We start from the raw sequence: 17,481 nt of genomic DNA on the forward strand, positions 1-17,481 counted from the left end.
TGAAGTCTTTCAACATTTCAATTTTTAATTTTTCTAATAGTACATTTTTTAAAAGAAGTTAACAACTTCAGTTTCCCAAATATAAGGATTCAATAATGCGAATGAAAAGCTGTTGTTTTTCAGTGAAGCTGTTGCCTAATTACCCTGGAAAAAAGTATTCTTCTGATTGAACTGATGCAAAAACCCCTTAGAAAAGCTTCATTGTTGCCTGGAAAGAGTCTGCTTAAGGTCACTTTTACTTCTAGACCATCCACTTGTTTCTAGTGAAAGAGTTTTGCTTGGTAATGGCTTGTGGTTCCACAGTGTTTTGTGTATGAAAAGCATAGACTAAGAGATACTACTGAAGTCGCTCAAATTGCAGATTCTGCCACGAAAGCAAGTCCCAACACTGAAACATTTCCCCTTAATGTTCAGCAAGACACATGGAAAGAGAACTCGAGTCCCACATTTGTCTTTACTCCAAACACCATTTTAAACGGGGTGAAGAGGCCACCGCACTGTCAGAAACAGAGCTCCATGGCCCAGTGTGCTTACTAAATAGCCTGCTGGTGCAGAGCGGCTGCCCTGGACTGGGTCTCAATCTGCAGACAGAGGCGTCTCATGGCTGCCAGGGCTCCAGGCAAAAGCAGGGTGCTCCCCGGGGTGTCCTCTGAGAAGCAGGGGGAGAAGCAGCGCTCCTGGGCAGCCACAGACCAGCCTATGAACCCGTGCTCTCCACCCACCCATCCGTGTCCTGTTCAGAACTGTCCTTCACTGCTGGGACAAGAGGACGCTCCTGTTGGCTTTCATCTTCTCCAGACGCTTCACTAAGTGGCCGTTGCTCACCTCGAGCTCTTCTGTTTTGTCCAGTGCAGAGCGAAGCTGAAAACAAAGGTGAAAGTCAGCAAGCTTTGATTCTAACCCCACTGAAAATCACAATGATGACCCAGACCCATCAAGATCCTGAAAATACACACATACCTCCAGGTGTGTATATGTATATTTCTTAATTTAAAAAGTAACACAAGGCATGAGATTCTAGCTTCATGAGTAACTAGGGACCCTCCCTTGGGAACTAGACCCAGACGTGGCACAGTCTTGGGGATCCTGGTGGTCTCACAGAAGGTGAGGCCAACAAACACACAATCAAGAGCTGAGCCAGCCCAGCCGGAAGAGGCGCTCCCCACAGCCCTGTGCAGCTGGGTTTCTGGGTTCTGCAGCCAGAAACCAAAGCAAGAATGCCTGAGGCCAGGATGGTACCCGGGGAGCCAGGGCCACAGAGCCTGGGAGACACAGCAGAAGACACATCAGTAGGGAGCCGCCTGGACCAGCAGGAGCATGCAGAGTGGGGGTGCCCCAAGGTGGGGGTTCACAGCCCTGTGACTGTGGAGACATGCATCGTCCGAATAGAGTCTGTGGTTCTGGTTCTGATCCAAAACCCTCCAGGTGGCTGGGTGGGGTTCTGAGACAAGTGAAACTCCCATGCCCTGGCTTTCACCAGCAGACGCAGAAGCAAGCCCCTCAGTGGAAATTCCCCCAAGGCAAGCCTGGAGTATTCCTATACATTTAAATCAAGCATAACCTCATGAGACACCAAAGACAGGATGGGACGAACCATTTGTCAACAGAAGCAAAACAACAGAAACAGACTGAACATGCTTTGGTCATCAGTGTGGGAAACAGAACAGCTGCATACGAAATCTTTCACGAAATGAGGCTATGATCAACAAAGGAACTATCAGGAATGAGTCTATTTCAGAACACAGAAGGAGGCGAACTGGAAGATCTCTAAAAACTGTACATTTTGCAACATTGGGAAGTAAGGAGACAGGAAATGGAAATGACAAATGGGCAGAGAAATACCAGAGGGTCCATGAACAGGTCTGGTATCCTCTGATCAGAGTCCCAGGGGGAAGGTGGACTCTCGGGAAGAGGAGTCACTTAAGGAGATCGTGGTTGAAAATTTTCCAACATTTATTTAGAAAAGAGACGTCACAGATCAAAGAAACACAACACATGTCAAGCAGAATAAATAGCAGTAAACCCACATGTATTCGTGTGAGATGTAGAAAATCAAAGGAAAGAGAACAGCAGAGCAGCTAGAGTGGAAAAAAAAGCCAAAAAATCCTGATCTTCCTCAGTGGCTCAGTGACAAAGAATCCACCTGCAATGCAGGGGACATGGGCTTGATCCCTGGGTTGGGAAGATTCCCTAGAGAAGGAAATGGCAACCCACTCCAGTATTCTTGCAGGGGAAATCACATGGGCAGAGGAGCCTGGTGGGCTATAGTCCATGGGGTCGCAAAAAAGTGGGAACGACTAAGCACACGCGTGAGCAAAAAACAGAATGACAGGTTTTTTAGGGGAACCCCTCCTTTACGATGTGAGCAAGGCTCCTCAGAGTGGCCTGGAAGACCAACAATGAATGGTTTAGCGGCAGACTTCCAGGCAGCAGATCCTCACCCTGCTCTCCCAACCGGAATATCATTACCCATTCTTTTCCTAGAAATAGCCTAGAAAATTTACCTCTCTTTGGAGTTTCCGTTTTTCAGCCTTAAGTTCATCTTCTATTTTTTCAGCATTTTCAGCAGCCTGTTTATAACGTGATACTTGACTTTCTAACCTTATGACCTGGAAGGAAAGGAAAAAAAAAATCACGTGTATAAATTGATAGGCCTGTTTTCTCTCCCCGACTGCTTGCTTATATTTGTGATCCGAGGGTGTAAAGTAATAAAAGGAGAGAAGACACTGCAGCAAGAATGATGATCTAGGATGTGGAGCTGTCCCATAGGTTCTAGCCACGCAAGCTGTTTGTTCACACTTACGAGCAACCCAGTACTGGCACCTATCAGGGACTCATTTCCTCTCTGACCCTTGTCCCAAGTGTGGTTCCCACCGTGCTGACCCTGGGACACCATCCTCTCTGATGAGGGTCGATCCTGCAGAACAGCCTGGCAAAGCAACGGCTCCCTCAGGACCTCAGCTCCCATCCGATCTCTTCCAGAGGTGGTGGGGTGAGGAAGCAGGAAGGTAGGAGAGAGACAAGGGACTCGGGGTGCCAGGGGCGGGGGGGGGTACAGGAGGCGGCTTTGGGTGGCATCTGGGGCTGGAGATAGATTCTGCTGCCCTCAAAGGCATGCTTCCAAACACACATTGCTTTGGAGGTGGGCTTCTCATTTTCGTTTCTACAAAATTTCTCAGAAGTTCCAGCCACATATACCCATGATGGAGGGGGCAAGAGGACCTGTTTTTATTTCTCCCCTCTGTTAGGACACAGTCTGTCCCAGGGCCCAGCATGCTAGAAGTATGAGTGCCCCAAATCAGGAGATCAGAGCGAGCCCCGGGCTGGGAGGGAAAGAGGGAAAACCCAGGCAAGAGGGAGACACCTGCATCAAGTGTTTGGTGATTAACCATTTTTTTGTTTGTTTAAAGAACTTTCAAGAAAACTCCCCAGCCACATTAGGTACTTTCTTCAACTAATCTTGTTTATAAAGGATTGTTGTTGTTTAGTCACTAAGTAATGCCTGACTCTTGCAACCCTGTGGACTGTAGCCCACCAGGCTTCTCTGACCATGGGATTTGTCAGGCAAGAATACAGGAGTGGGTTGCCAGTTCCTTCTCCAGAGGATTGTCGTGACCCTGGGATTAAATCCACATCTCCTGCATTGGCAGGTGGATTCTTTACCTCTGAGTTACCAGGGAAGCCCTGTAAAGGATTGGCATCGATTATAAGTGTCCGACTCTGTGACCCCATGGGCTGTAGCCCACGAGGCTCCTCCATCTGTGGGATTCTCCAGGCAAGACTACTGGAGTGGGTTGCCATTCCCTTCTCCAGGGGATCTTCCCGACCCAGGGATGGAACTGGGGTCTCCCACACGGCAGGCCAACTTTTTACAGTGGGAGCCACAGGGAAGGCCCGCTAACAGCCCAGATCCTAGCAGTGGCCTTTCCTCCCTATGTCCTCTCCTTGCGGGAAATGCTTGGAGAGACTTGCTGCCTTGTTTATCCTCCTTTGGACCTTTTTTGGTTCTAAAATTCTCTGCCTCTTTCTGTCCTCAGCCTTTGAAGGGTGAGTTCTTTCTAGCAAATAAAAAACTTCAGTTAAATCATCGGCTGGGCTGCCCATGATGGCTTAAAAGTGCGCACGTACATTTTGTTCTAATGCAGTTATCTCTTGCTCAGATTTTGCAAGTTTAAATTTGAGGTCGCTGATCTGTCTGTTGGCATCCCCTAAAGGTTGAAAGAGAAGGAAAATTTGTTAAGCTCTCGGGGCTTTTAAAATGTTAAAACAATAGTTACTGGGAACCAAGCCCTTAACCATGTAATCTTCTTGCCTGTGGTCCCACAACTCAGGAGGCGCTCTCACCCCGCAGGGAGAGCACCCTAGAGCAAAGAAGACAAAGAAATGGTGGGGGAACGGGGAGTAGGCAGAGAGACTGGGCACGCTTTTATCCCTTTAAGCCTCTTTCTCATTTTGTTGTTGCTGTTGTTCAGCCGCTAAGTCGTGTCTGACTTTGCGACCTCATGGACTGCAGCCCTCCATTCTTCCCTGTCCTTCACTGTCTCCTGGAGTTTGCTCAAGCTCGTGTTTTTTGAGTCGGTGATGCTATCCAACCATCTCATCCTGTCACACCTTTTCCTCCTGCCCTCAATCTTTCCCGGCACTATGGTCTTTTCCAAAGAGTCAGCTCTTCACTGATATATTTACAGTATCAGACATGCATTATTTTGTAACTCTGGGTGAAAAATTATCTCTAAGGTTGAAATTCCTCTTGAGTTCAGGAGATTTTTCCATAAATAGTTTTAGTGTTTATCTGTGGGAGCGTGCGTGCTCAGTCACGTCCGACTCTTTGCAACACTTTGGACCGTAGCCCGCCAGGCTCCTCTGTCCATGGGATTTCCCAGGCAAGAATACTGGAGCAGATTGCCATTTCCTACTCAGTTTACTGGCACAGAAAAATACCTTCTGACTTCCCCATACAGTCAGCAGATCCAAAGACTGTGTCCAGCATAGCAAATGTGGTTTCATCTGGTGGTACCCTGGTGCTCATTCTGGGGTACCTGTTCTGTTTCCTAGGCTCAGACAGAAACATGCTTGTCCTGCCCACTGCCCATCCTTGTCCTAGCCCACGAAGAAACAGCTTTCTGCTTCTGTACTCAAGGGCTCCTGGGAGAACGTGGGGAACACTGGCCACTCCTTGCCATGATAGTTTTCTCTGCCTGCACTAGTACAATAAAAGTCACACACGGCTAAGGGATTCCTTCTACACGAGGATTGACATTTACTCTGTAGATCCGTCGCGTGCACGTCCGTCCCATTTTGTAAGACACTGTCTTCCGGGTGCAGAGTGTCTAATCTGATATTCTTCTGTCTCTCTTCCAGCTGCCCCTTGAGTTTCTTAATCTGAAAACATCCACCAAAAAAGTACATTAATTTCTCTATTTTAATTGAGACTAGAGCCTATCAGAAAGGAAGGAGCATGTCAAGTCAAACCCCACGCCCCACAAGTACAATCTGATGTTGTCCTGCCAGCACTTCGCATTTCTCTAAGGTAAAGAGTTACATAAAGAAGCGGGAGAGAAATACAGCAAAATGTTACCACCCACCGGGAAGATGGGGAGTCTCTCTTCTGATTTATTTGTCAAGGAACAAACCCAAATAATAAACAAATGAAAAACCTTCCGCCAGTGAGCACTCTTCTTTGAAAGTAATAGTATAATGGGTGAAAATGAGACTATATTTACAGTATCGGGCATGCATTATTTTGTAACTCTGGGTGAAAAATTATCTCTAAGGCTGAAATTCCTCTTGAGTTCAGGAGATTCTTCCATAAAATAGTTTTAATGTTTATCTATGTATGCATATGCACTCAGTCATGCTCTGACTCTTCGTGACACTTTGGCCTGGAGCCCACCAGGCTCCTCTGTCCATGGGATTTCCCAGGCAAGAATACTGGAGCAGATTGCCATTTTCTACTCCAGGGGATCTTCCCGATCCAGGGATTGAAACTGCATCTCCTGCTTTGCCAGGCAGATTCTTTACCAGCTGAGTCACCGGGGAAGCCGAAGTGTTTATCTACAAGTTCATAAATCTGTACACAATTATGTTTGCTTTATTCACTAAAAAGCCAGATAGGCCACCAGGAGCCTTCCAGGCACAGAAGCACTGTCCCCAGCAGAACCCCATCAGGTTGCAGGTTTGCCACCTGCAAGGGGTTGGTGTCTACATGGCTTTCTTCCCTCTGAGACAGACACACACATAGCAGTTGGGATTGCAATTAACAGCTGTGTGTGTGTGTGTGTGTGTAGAATTTTCTGTTGTGCAATGGGGAGTCTCCCAGCCCTGGTCCTGTTAGCCTCCAATCTCTGCGGACTTGTTGGAAGTCCTCCCCACTGCCATTGACAGGAGCAGAACAGACCCACATTGATATACAGACCATTGGTGCACACTGCTTTGGAACGCAAGTACAGAATTACCATGGACACAGGTTTACAGAAGATCACAGACACTTCAAGAGAATCCTCTCACCACATTTAGTGGTTTACCCAATTTTGAGAGAAATCTTCAAAACTTGAAAAAAGTGAGGCAGATACCTTTGATTAGGCTTACGAGGGAAAATGAGGAGAATCGAGTTTCCTAAGAAAGTGATTGTGGAATAATTTCTTAATAATACTACCTTGCATATGAAAAAGGGTTTCCCTGGTAGCTCAGTTGACAAAGAATCTGTCTGGAATGTGGGAGACCTGGGCTTGACCCAGGTCTTCCCAGGGTTGGGAAGATCCCCTGGAGAAAGGAAGGCTACCCACTCCAGTATTCTGGCCTGGAGAATCCCATGGACTGTATAGTCCATGGGGCCACAAAGAGTTGGACACGACTGAGCAGCTTTCACTATCCCACTATGAAAAAGACCAAAGCATACAACTGTGTCGGATTTCCTGAGGCAGAAGAGATCAAGGTAGGTAAACAGCAGTGAAAATAACTTGGATCAGCTATAAGCAAGAAATATCTGCCGGACAGGGGTGCTGATCACTGAGAGATTACAAAACCGACTTAAAAAAAAATTTTTTTTTTTTGCATGTGGGACCTTAATTCCCCGACCCAGGATTCATAGTGCACCCCTTGCATTGGAAGGTGGATTCTTAACGACTGGACCACCAGGGAAGCCCCAAAACTGACCTTTATGGGCAGGCAGATGAGGAAGGGTGTTGGAATGTCTCAGGAACACCCTTGCCTCTTAATGTTTATTCAAGGTCTTTTACCCAAATCTTTTATTTAAGCAGCAATTCATGTAGAGTGTGCCAAATTCAGAACATGGCCTTGAATCTCTGGGACATCCTAAGTCCAGTATGACTTCTGATGTCTCACTTGGATAAAAACATTAAGAACACTGGTTGGCTTGATGATATCTTCAGGCATGATGCATTAGGGGTTTCCTGATGAAGCAAGAAGCTGGAGTGGGGAGGGTCCCAGTTTCAGGTTTCCCATTCCAGAACTTGAAAAGTAATAAAAAAGATTGTTACCTGTTCCAATAAGCATTCCCGTTCGTCAACAAGCTTTTTCAACCTAATATCTAAAGAAATCAGAAAGACAACAGGTTTAGGTGACTCGGTGAATGCGTCTTTCGGCAGATGGCTAAACCGCAGAATGAGCACTGGGGTTAGTGAAACTGACGATGGTATTACGCACGTACCACAGTGAATGAGGCCACAGACAGGATGGGAGGAATTCAGCCAAGGGAGGGCTGAGCCGCGTCAACCTCCCACACATGCTTGTCTCGTAGGGCAGTATCCGGCTGCATGCAAGCAGGCTAATCTTCTACTTTGGGTTAGCATGCAAGAGCTCTAAGGCCAAACCACACTGCAACACAAGATCTCACAGGCTTCATGGTTTAACATCATTAGCAAGGTATTACAAACACACCGAGTATCACGACCAGATATAACCAGCGTTTTCATTAGCCTTGACTCTCCGAGTTTCTACCCCAGACGTGTGTATCTTCTTCATTTCTCTCAAAGACTCACCCACGTCAGAGTTGTTTACGGACCCTAAGTGTGCCGATGACACACCAGCTAACCCACTTGTGAGGAGCTGCTCTTCTTTTGAGGAAGAACGAAGCAATAGCTCAGGTTTCTGTCACTCCTCCCACCCCAGACACAGAAGTTTGCATGTACGTAAGCACCCAGAGTTGGAGCAAGCTCCGGGAGATGGTGGAAGACAGGGAAGCCTGGCGTGCTGCAGTCCATGGGGTCTCAAAGAGTGCGACACGACTGAGCGACTAAGCTGAACGGAAGCACCCAGAAATCCCCCCAACGTCTCTGTGAAGGAGCGTTGAGGAATATGGTCTCCAGAGTACAGGGGGGAAACTAAGACTGGGGAGGGCTTTAGGGGCAACATCCTCCCCAGTTTTTCCAGGCAACATCAGGATGAGCTGATGCTGACGGATGCCCGTGTGTGCTGTGGTGTGCCCCGGCGACTCACACTACCGCCCACGAAGCCCCACGGGGGGCGCTGCTGCTACACTTCCCCTCTACAGGGGAGGACCCCGGCCCAGCAGGTTTCCTGAGGCCCCGGGCCGCACCCCTGACCACTGCGCTCACTGTTTGCATAAACCTGGCTGTCTGAGTCAGACCAACTGAGGCTCCTATTCCCAAGGGGGAGCGCTCTCACACTGCCCAGATTTTGATTAGATGTGTGAAATGGAAAATTCATAAAAGACACACCTTCGTTTTCATTCTTGCAAAGTCATCTATCCTAATACAAATTATATGCTTTCTCAATTGGCTTTTCCCAACATCCTAAGTTGCTATTTTGAAAGGCATAACAATGAAATAAATGAAAGCAGAAAAAGTTATGTGTAAGATACATTTATCATCCTTCTGAGTTCCATTTTAATTGACATACAAATTGCTTCTGACAGATGTTTTATTTTGTCCTTTCCATAAATGCACTCAACACTGAAACAAAAATTAAAAAAAATTAAAAACTTGGCTCTCATATGCAATATCGCTTTTCATTTTATCCTGTATATTTAATACTCCTATATACAGTAACCACAGGCATAAGAAACACTGAATATAACAGAAAGGGACTTGAGGCTCATGGGTCCATTTACAATTTATTATTATTTTTTCTATTAGAAGTTTTCAAATATCAAGTAAAAAATGTTAAAATGTAATAACAGTGCTAGCAATAAAAAAACAAGGATAATGTGACCTTTAGTCTTACAGTGGAAACATGAAAAATAAAGAGAGAAATGTGAGAAATTTTAAAGCAGAACTGGAGAAGATTAAAACTAGACAGTTTTAGGAAACTGGAGGAGAGAAAGAAGCAAAATTGTCTGATATAAAGAAAATGAGCACAGTAGTCAGAGAAAGAAAAACAGTGTGTGTTATCACATATAACACACACTGCAAGAATAAAGCAAACGAATTAATTTAACAAAATGGAAACAGACTCACAGGTGGTTATCACTGGGGAGAGGGAAAGGAGAGAAGCAAGATGGAGAAGATGATGAAAAGGTATGAAATACTTGGTATAAAAAGGCTAAAGGATACATTGTATAGGTTAGGGAATAAAGTGTAACCTATAAAAATACTGAACTATGTTTTTATATATGTTATACATCTGGAACTAATATAATATTGTAACTCAACTGTACTTCAATAAAAAAAGAAAAGGAGTACCGCTTTTTTACAGCTTTAAAAATCAACAGGTCTAACTTGTCAGGTGAATAGTGAGGCCTGACTGGTAATCACTGTGATACTCAGCAAGGATGTCTCAAACTTATGCTCACTAAGCAATCCTACTCATCACTGGTCTCTGACACCCAAGAGATGAACATGTAAGAAAATTAAGTCACAAAGTCTAAGACTCAGAGTGTTCCTTTATATTAGGAAGTTAAAAATAACTGGAAATTAAAGTTATTTTTAGTAATATTGTCAACAGTTTATCTTTTTAAACAAATCTGGTTTTTATATTGCATTGGCCAAAAAGTTCGCTTGGGGTTCTCCATAAGATTGAATGGAAAAACACAAATGAGATTTTTGGCCCACTCACCCGATATATTAAATCCCAACACACTTTCTGGTGTGAACTTTAGAGACCTGTGAAATGAGGAACAAAGTGGCGAGACCATAGAGACAGTCAAGGGAGCAGCAAGCAAGCAGAGGGCCCCAGCCCTGCCCTGGGGGACCCGTGTGCTGTGACTGCGGCTGTAGGGGTTACAGCAAGGTCGAGCACCAGCAACAAGCACGCCTGTCTCTCGTGCGTTACTTGGATCTCATCCTCATCACCACTCTAAAAGGCAGGTTCTAACCCCGATTTCAGATAGTCCAGTGAGGCACAGAGAGGGCAAATAGCTTACTTTCAATAATGATAATCTTCATCCTTAGGCTAATTTCTCCCATCCTTAGGCCTCCCCGCCCCACTGCAGAGAAAAGTCAGCTCCCCCCGTGTTCGTGAAGACAATGATCATAAGACAGGTCTCGAGAAAGCCACTGAGTGTGGCCCTCTCTCTGCTTCCTTCTTGCACTGACTTAGTTTGATCTTAATCCAGGTGGTCAGTTTCCATCTTGCCCAGGCCTAGCCTCCCACGCCAGGACCACCCCTCCTTCCTATAAAAGGGGGAACTGGGACAGGACAGGCTGCTGCTGATGATTCTTTTTTCCTCCTGCTTACGGAGAAGGCAATGGCACCCCACTCCAGTACTCTTGCCTGGAAAATCCCATGGATGGAGGAGCCTGGTGGGCTGTGGTCCATGGGGTTGCACAGAGTCGGACATGACTGAGCGACTTAGCAGCAGCAGCAGCAGCAGCACGGGGCCAAAGAGGTCTGTACAGATGCCTTGCACCAGCCGCTGTTTCAGGTCAGCTGAACGGCTGAAGCCTTTCATGTCTTGAAAAATACACACGTCTTTGAAGTAAGAGGGGCAGAAAGGGTGAAAGGGGTTTTTCTCCTGATGTTTTCCCTATGTAAGATCATCACACCGAATAAGTACGTATTCCGAATGTAACACACTCACAAACACCCCTTCCTTTCCTTTTGGAGCCAACGCTCGGAATGAGTCTTACTGTTGTTTTGAATCTTGTTTCAATGGTCACGCTGGCATGTTGCACAAAGGGGTCTCCTGGGAAAGGAATCTATCAATAGAAAACAGGAAACCCTAAACTACCTAAACCCCTAGAAGCAGCATTCCAGGGTCCCAGTGACAGTGGAAATTTAAATGCTGAGGTCATTAGGTTTTCCATTAACTAGAAATACTCAATGTTACAGAAAGTAATTCTTAAACACGCTTTTCAAAAATTTTACTGCTTCCTAACCTTTTTATGTGAGAAAATACCCTATAATTCAAAATTCTCTGTACCTTTCTCTTTTAAAATAAACTCATAATTATACTTACTTATACTTTGAAGGGAAGATTAACATTTTACACACAGTCGCTATGTTCTGGTTTGAGGCTGAAAAATATCCCAGCTTTTTGATTTAAAGAATCAGTGATCGATCCATGTTTTTCTCTGTCTGCATTATAGTGAAACCTCAGCGGTCCAGGTTACTCTGGGGATGTGTTTGGCGGGTAACCTTTGGATTCTTTTCTGAGTCTGACTCATTTGACATTGAGATCTTTCCAAATTACCTTATATATTAGGTTGGGCAAAAAGTTCATTCCAGTTTTTCCATAAGATGGTATAGAAAAACTCAAATGAACTTTTTGGCCAACTCAATACTGCCATGCCTTCCAACACCAAGTACACCAGAGGCAACCATTTCTTGGTGATTCAGGGGCCTTCACCTGCACAGTAATTACTGGGTAGGGCTGTAATGTCATCTCGTCCTCGTTCATAATGAAGGCTCTTAGATGATCAAGAATCGTTTGACCCTTTGGAACCCTTGTCTTCTCTTTCGCTCCCTTTCAGATTCTCAGCTCCTGTACCCCTAGAGGCTGGTCCCAGGTGCTTGCTCCCAGCACCTTCCATGTTGGAGGTGATCTACATGTTTATTGATTAAATGCAGGAGTGAACAGTTGAGACTGCTGAGGGATGGGAAGTGTACTGCAGTGCCCTTCAATGTGCTGTTGAACATGGGAAACAGAGGAAACACCTTAAAAGGCTTTTATGAGCTCACCACGGAGTGAGTTCAGCGCCTGAATCACTTCCGCAGAGGCCTTAAAAGGCAGGACGGGGGCTGCCTCACAGAGTGCATTCCAGTCCGAGCGCAGCTTTGCTCAAGTTAGAGACACCAACTTGCAAGTCTGTGGCGGCCCTCGGTCCTGATGGTCTAGAAGGCCTCTAGTTTCCTATGCACGTGGCGTAAGTGGACAGAACTGGTCCATCCCATTGTCCCCTGCTTCAGGAGAGGACGAAGAAATAGTGTTTATTTGAAATTCCCATCATCCTCTTCGAAAGTCTAAATGTTGGCACCTGTAAGCACTCCTAAGTACGGGATGGAGACTTTTCTCAACTGAGCTCTTGATCAGAACCACAGATCACAGGAGATTCTCTGAGGAAAAGATCTCGCTCAAGGACAGTCCAACACTGGCCTCAGGGTGGGTGCCAGGAGCGGAGCTATTCACTACCGGCAAAGGCCATGACGCAGTTCTTCACAGAGCGCCGACTGGGAATTAGCAACCCAGAAATAGACAAGAGTAGGTTAAAGATAGCATTATGTAGCCACAACCAGAATTCAAGTAGCACAAGAGTGAAAGCACAGGCTTGTAAAATTATAAAATGTCTTTATTTCAATGACATAGTAACACTTCCGTTTCCCTCAAGTTTTGTTGAGGTTTTTGGTCTTTTTTGCACTCAATTATACCTTGTAACAATAATACGAAGTCATGTGATCTCATAAAGTATCAATAGCATTCACACTGTACATCCCCTTGTAATATTTTACAATGATTTTTATTTAACTTTACAATTATTTTTAAATGTTTCTTCATATAGAAAATATATACTTTGTTTAGGAGGATCGAAACAACAAATTTTCACTAAGAATATACTGAAAAACAACAAATGAAAATATTTATACCAAAATACCAAAAATGATTCAACTATTAAAAATATCCTGTTAGACTCTACTCAGCAGTTTGCACAAGGGTCCTTTTGTGTTGCTCTACTGAATAATGATTAGACAAATACAAAGAGAACTGATTTTAAAATTAAAAAAATAAATTTCAGAAATGATTCTCCCTGCCCAAATACTGCAGTAGGAAATGCAATTACAACATATATCTCTTCCAGAACAAAAAAAGTCTTTGTATAAAATAACTTTGGTACATAATTGGCACAAAGTCAAAATCTCCTACAAAATAAATTCAGGTGTCCTCAAGAATGAAATCGAAAAGTATTGGTCCAAAGTAAGATACTTGTACGAGGTAAATGCAAGTAAGCTATTTGCTATCCCTCATGTGATAAATTATTGTCCTAAGGTGCAAATCTCATGACTCAGTGACCTATACGCTGCTTTGCTATTTATGTCTTTTTAAATAAAATACCATACAGGTTATATTACACATATCAAAATCAAATATGAATGCACATATGTTTAAACGAGACCATTTAAAAATTATAATGTGGAAATCTCAGGATACTATTTGGTCCTTTCAGTTAGATGCTGATACATTTGGTCAAGAATATGCACATTCATATCAGCTTAAGATAAAAGCTAAATGTTTGGATTTTGATTTTAAGCAGAAACAAAACAGTATACATTGCTGTCTGATACTTCTGGAATGCTCCCCGTTAGAACTTACTCTGATAACAGAAGAGTCCTTCTCAGCGGGGTGGTCATTTTAATGATGACATAGAAATCTACAGGTAACAGTCTATATAGCTTGAAGGAGTAGATAACCTGGCGGCTGATTGTCATTTGGTGCATCTATACCGGTCTAGAACATTCTCTGAGTCTCTCCCAGCTGACTTGCTGTGCAGTCCTGGCCCCTCCCCGGGACCCTGCCCCGACCTATGACATGGTGCAGTCCTCTTTGCTTCTGCCCTTCCCGGTCCCACCTGTCTTCTCTTCCTTGCTTTCTGAATTAAAGTCCCCCACCTCGTCTGCTGCTGCCAGGCCATCGTTCTCTAGAGGAATGCTGTCTGAAAACTCTCTGACTGTCTGCCCTAGATTTTCTGGCGTCACACGCCCTTCTGCGCCTTCTGTGTGAGAGGCATCGTTAATGTCCTTTGCGGAACTTTCATCTTCGAGCAGGGCGCTGCTGGGCACCTCTGTATTCTCTGGACCTGGAGGACTGCTGGGAGTACCACCATCTTCCTCAGCCTCGTCTTTTACAGCACCTTCGTCTAATTCTTTATTACTGGTGCCTGAAGACTGAATCATATTATCTTCAAAATCCAATGTGTCTCCACCAGCCTTAGCGTTTACAGCAGCATCATCTTGGTCAAGTTTTCCATCCAGTTCAACTTTTGGATTTTCTGGACCACCACTATTTTCACTGCTCTCTGCTACGCTGTTCTGTTTTGGGCTCTTAGTGACCTCGTTCTGGGCATCTACAACCGGTTTTTCATCAGTGTCTTTTTCCAGCTCTTCTTTCACTTCACTTAAACCTGGGTTCTGAAACGTTAACTCTTTCTGAACATCTTTGAGCTCTGCAGGTACCGGTGATTTTTTCTTCTTGTTTTTCTTTTTCTTGCTCTTCGTCTTCTTCTGCGACGAATCCAGTGCCTCTCCCTGTTGGTCATTCTCCTCACTGGGGTCTTTCACATCCAGGGCTTCGCTTTCAGCATCTTCCACCCTCGGGTCCGTCACCTCCTGAGGTCTGCTTTCGGCTTCTGGAGGACGAGGGCTAGTTTGGACCTCTGGCTCAATTGGTTTCTCCTCCCTTAAGTTTCTTCCTTCATCCTCCTCCGCCTCCTCGTTCTCCCCGCCTGCCTCTGTGCTCTGAACTGGGGCCTCCCTGGGCTCAGCTACCTCCTGGTTGGCAAGTTCTTTCTCTACATCCTGCCCTGCGCTGGGGTCTGACCCCTCTGGGGTGTCTACCAGGTGTTTTTCATGGTGACTCCCTGGGTCATCACGACCGCTTAGAGGACTTGAGGCTGCAGTGCCCCCCTGGGCCCCCAGCCCAGTGAGCCCTGCCTCTGGCTCAGCCTTTGTGGGGCTCCCACTCTGCTTGCAAGGATCTTCACTGCTCTCCCTTTCAGCCTCAGATATCTGCGGAAGAGCAGACTCCTGACATGGTTTTGTGCTCATCTCTTCCAAGTTGGCCTTCAAATCTTCCTGTTTTCCTTTTTCCCGTTCTTCGGCAGATTCTTCCCTTTGGTTTTCCATATCCAAAGCATTACCACTGCCCTGCCCAATCCCAGGATCTGGGATTTCACCAACTAGTTCACTGTTAAAGACCTCACTTGACTCAACCTGCTGGGTGTCTGCAAGGAAGGAAGCGGTTTCTAGAACTCGGCTTTGAACCTCCTCCTCGCTCTCGGAATTGACTAGTGTTCCCGGGGAGGGGGCACCGTCCGCAGAGGCTCTCTGGTCCTCAGCACTGTCACCAGGATGTGACGCCTCTGTGTCCACACAGCTCTCTCCTGGGTCCTCCTTGTGCTGTCTTTGCTCAGTGCTCTGCAAGATTGCTCTTTTCCCCTCATGCTCCACCATTTCATTTTTCACTTCCACTTCATTGGCTCTTCCTAAAAGACCATTGAGAAAATTGAAGGGACCCCATGATGTGGTTGACCATACAACAGAAATTACAACGTAAACACATGTTCTCTTTCCCAGCCAACCCCGCTCCTAGAGAGAGAGAGCCATCAGAGAAGCACACGGACAGAAGCCTTTGCCAGTTCTGTGCGGCAAAGCAGCCATCGCGTGAGCAAACGCGGGGTCAACAGAGGCCACTGCCGCCATGTCAGGGGCCAGAGGGGCTGCTGGTGCCATGTGGGGTGAACGGACTCTCAAAGGGGAACTTTTAACAGACAAGGAAGACCTCTGGATCAGACAGCCCAGCCGTCCAAGATGAGGGGTTTCAGAATGACTCAAGGTTCGTGGTCCCCATTCTCATTTCTGGATGCACAAGGGGACCACACCTACTCTCCCAGCTGTTGAACTGCACTGCACATCACCCAGCTCTAAGAGCAGCCTTCAGATCATTTTTAAAAGAAACATGCAGTTCATCTGAAGAAACTCAGCCTCGAGGTCCATCTCCAGGAAGCCACTTTGGAAACAGCTCATGGAGGTAAAGAGAACTCGACCTCCGCCCCTAATCCCTGTCTTCCTGGGGAAGCAGCCTGTGCCTTCCACACCTCTGTTCCTTTCCGGGGGGGGCGGGAGCCGACGCCTCCAATCAAGAGACCACTTAGTCACACATAAACCATTCATTGATTAAAGACTTAGGAATGACGCAATCTGTTACTGCTTAGAAAGGAAGAATTACATTTTGGGTTCTCAAGACAAACAACACTGAGGGGTAGGAGCTGCCACGTCACTGAAAGTCACAGCTTGGTGACTTAGGACCAGCGGTCTCCAGGGAAAAGTGGACAGACAAGCAGGATTCCATTTACAGTCACCTTTGCTTCACCCCTTAAAAATCTCTAGTATTGTGTCTGTTTTATAATGCACATTTTATATTACTTAAATATTACACATATAAATGAAAAATAAACGTATGTATTTGGAAGTTCCCACAATTCTCTACTAACAGGGATATACGATCCAAAAATATGTGGATGCACAAAATGCATTTCCTAGTTCTTTGAGTGTTTGTTACACAGTAGTTACCAAGGATGCATAAAATGTGTAAGAGCAGCAGGATGCACCCCAGCCGCTCAGGTAGGAACGTAAAGGGAGGGTGGACATTCATCAGCTTACTTTCTTTCAGTAACTTCAACACAATGAAAAGAGCTGTGGTTCTTGAATAGCCATCAGATAATGAAGCACCTTCTGGAAAGGCAGACCTGGGAAGCTGGGCCTACAGTTTTCTCCACTTCCATGGAGAACCTTCCAAATGGAAACGAAAGCCACAGTCCCTGACCTTGTCCCAGCCTCACTGTGAAAAGCTGAAACGCATCTGATCCCCGGTTGCAAGGGAGACCTTATTTGCCAGCTTCTATTTCAGGCTGTCCATCAGGTGCTGACCAAAGCCGAGGATTATGACAAATACTAACTGGTGAATCTTTTCCGATATCTGCAGATTGTATTACGCATTCCTACTATCTATGGGGTTCCTCAGTTTATACTCTTTCAGAAGTAAAAACAGGACGTACAAAGGAACATCACCCCTGACAAACGGGCAGACTTACTCAGACTCTTGTTATAAGGAAAGCCGTCCGCACCGACCACACTCACACCCCAGGGCTCCCTGTCCACCTCCCCACCACCCAGGGCTCCCTGTCCATCTACACTGTCCACGGGCACCTCAGGCTCTCCAAACGCTTAACGGTGCACGGGACTTGCAGCATCGGCTTGTAGACATGGTCAACTAACTTACTGCACAACTAACTCACTGTACAGCCGCTGCTATTCTGCTCTTTTGATAATTCTGTAACAGAGTAAGTCACA

At 45.7% G+C, this 17,481-nt stretch overlaps 1 protein-coding gene across 50 annotated transcripts in view; it reads right to left on the reverse strand.

Annotated features, from left to right (window-relative positions):
• LRRFIP1 (LRR binding FLII interacting protein 1) overlaps window positions 1–17,481 on the reverse strand; it is a 161,681-nt gene continuing 144,200 nt past the window's right edge. For 33 of the 50 annotated variants that reach the window (XM_086376005.1, XM_086375896.1, XM_086375970.1 and 30 more), the window contains one exon: window positions 12,690–15,614. In XM_086376005.1, coding sequence (XP_086232131.1) covers window positions 13,936–15,614 — 1,679 coding nt within the window. In that variant the 3' untranslated portion in view covers window positions 12,690–13,935. Of the gene's footprint in view, window positions 862–2,504; window positions 2,610–4,128; window positions 4,209–5,264; window positions 5,383–7,499; window positions 7,550–12,689; window positions 15,615–17,481 lie in introns of those variants that run through there. The other 17 variants (XM_086376197.1, XM_086376133.1, XM_086376161.1 and 14 more) reach the window with 1 other exon arrangement.

The sequence above is a fragment of the Bos grunniens genome, chromosome 3, assembly GCF_055505025.1.
Source record: "Bos grunniens cultivar Pamir isolate PY7600 chromosome 3, Bosgru_T2T1.0, whole genome shotgun sequence".
Lineage (NCBI taxonomy): Eukaryota > Metazoa > Chordata > Mammalia > Artiodactyla > Bovidae > Bos > Bos grunniens.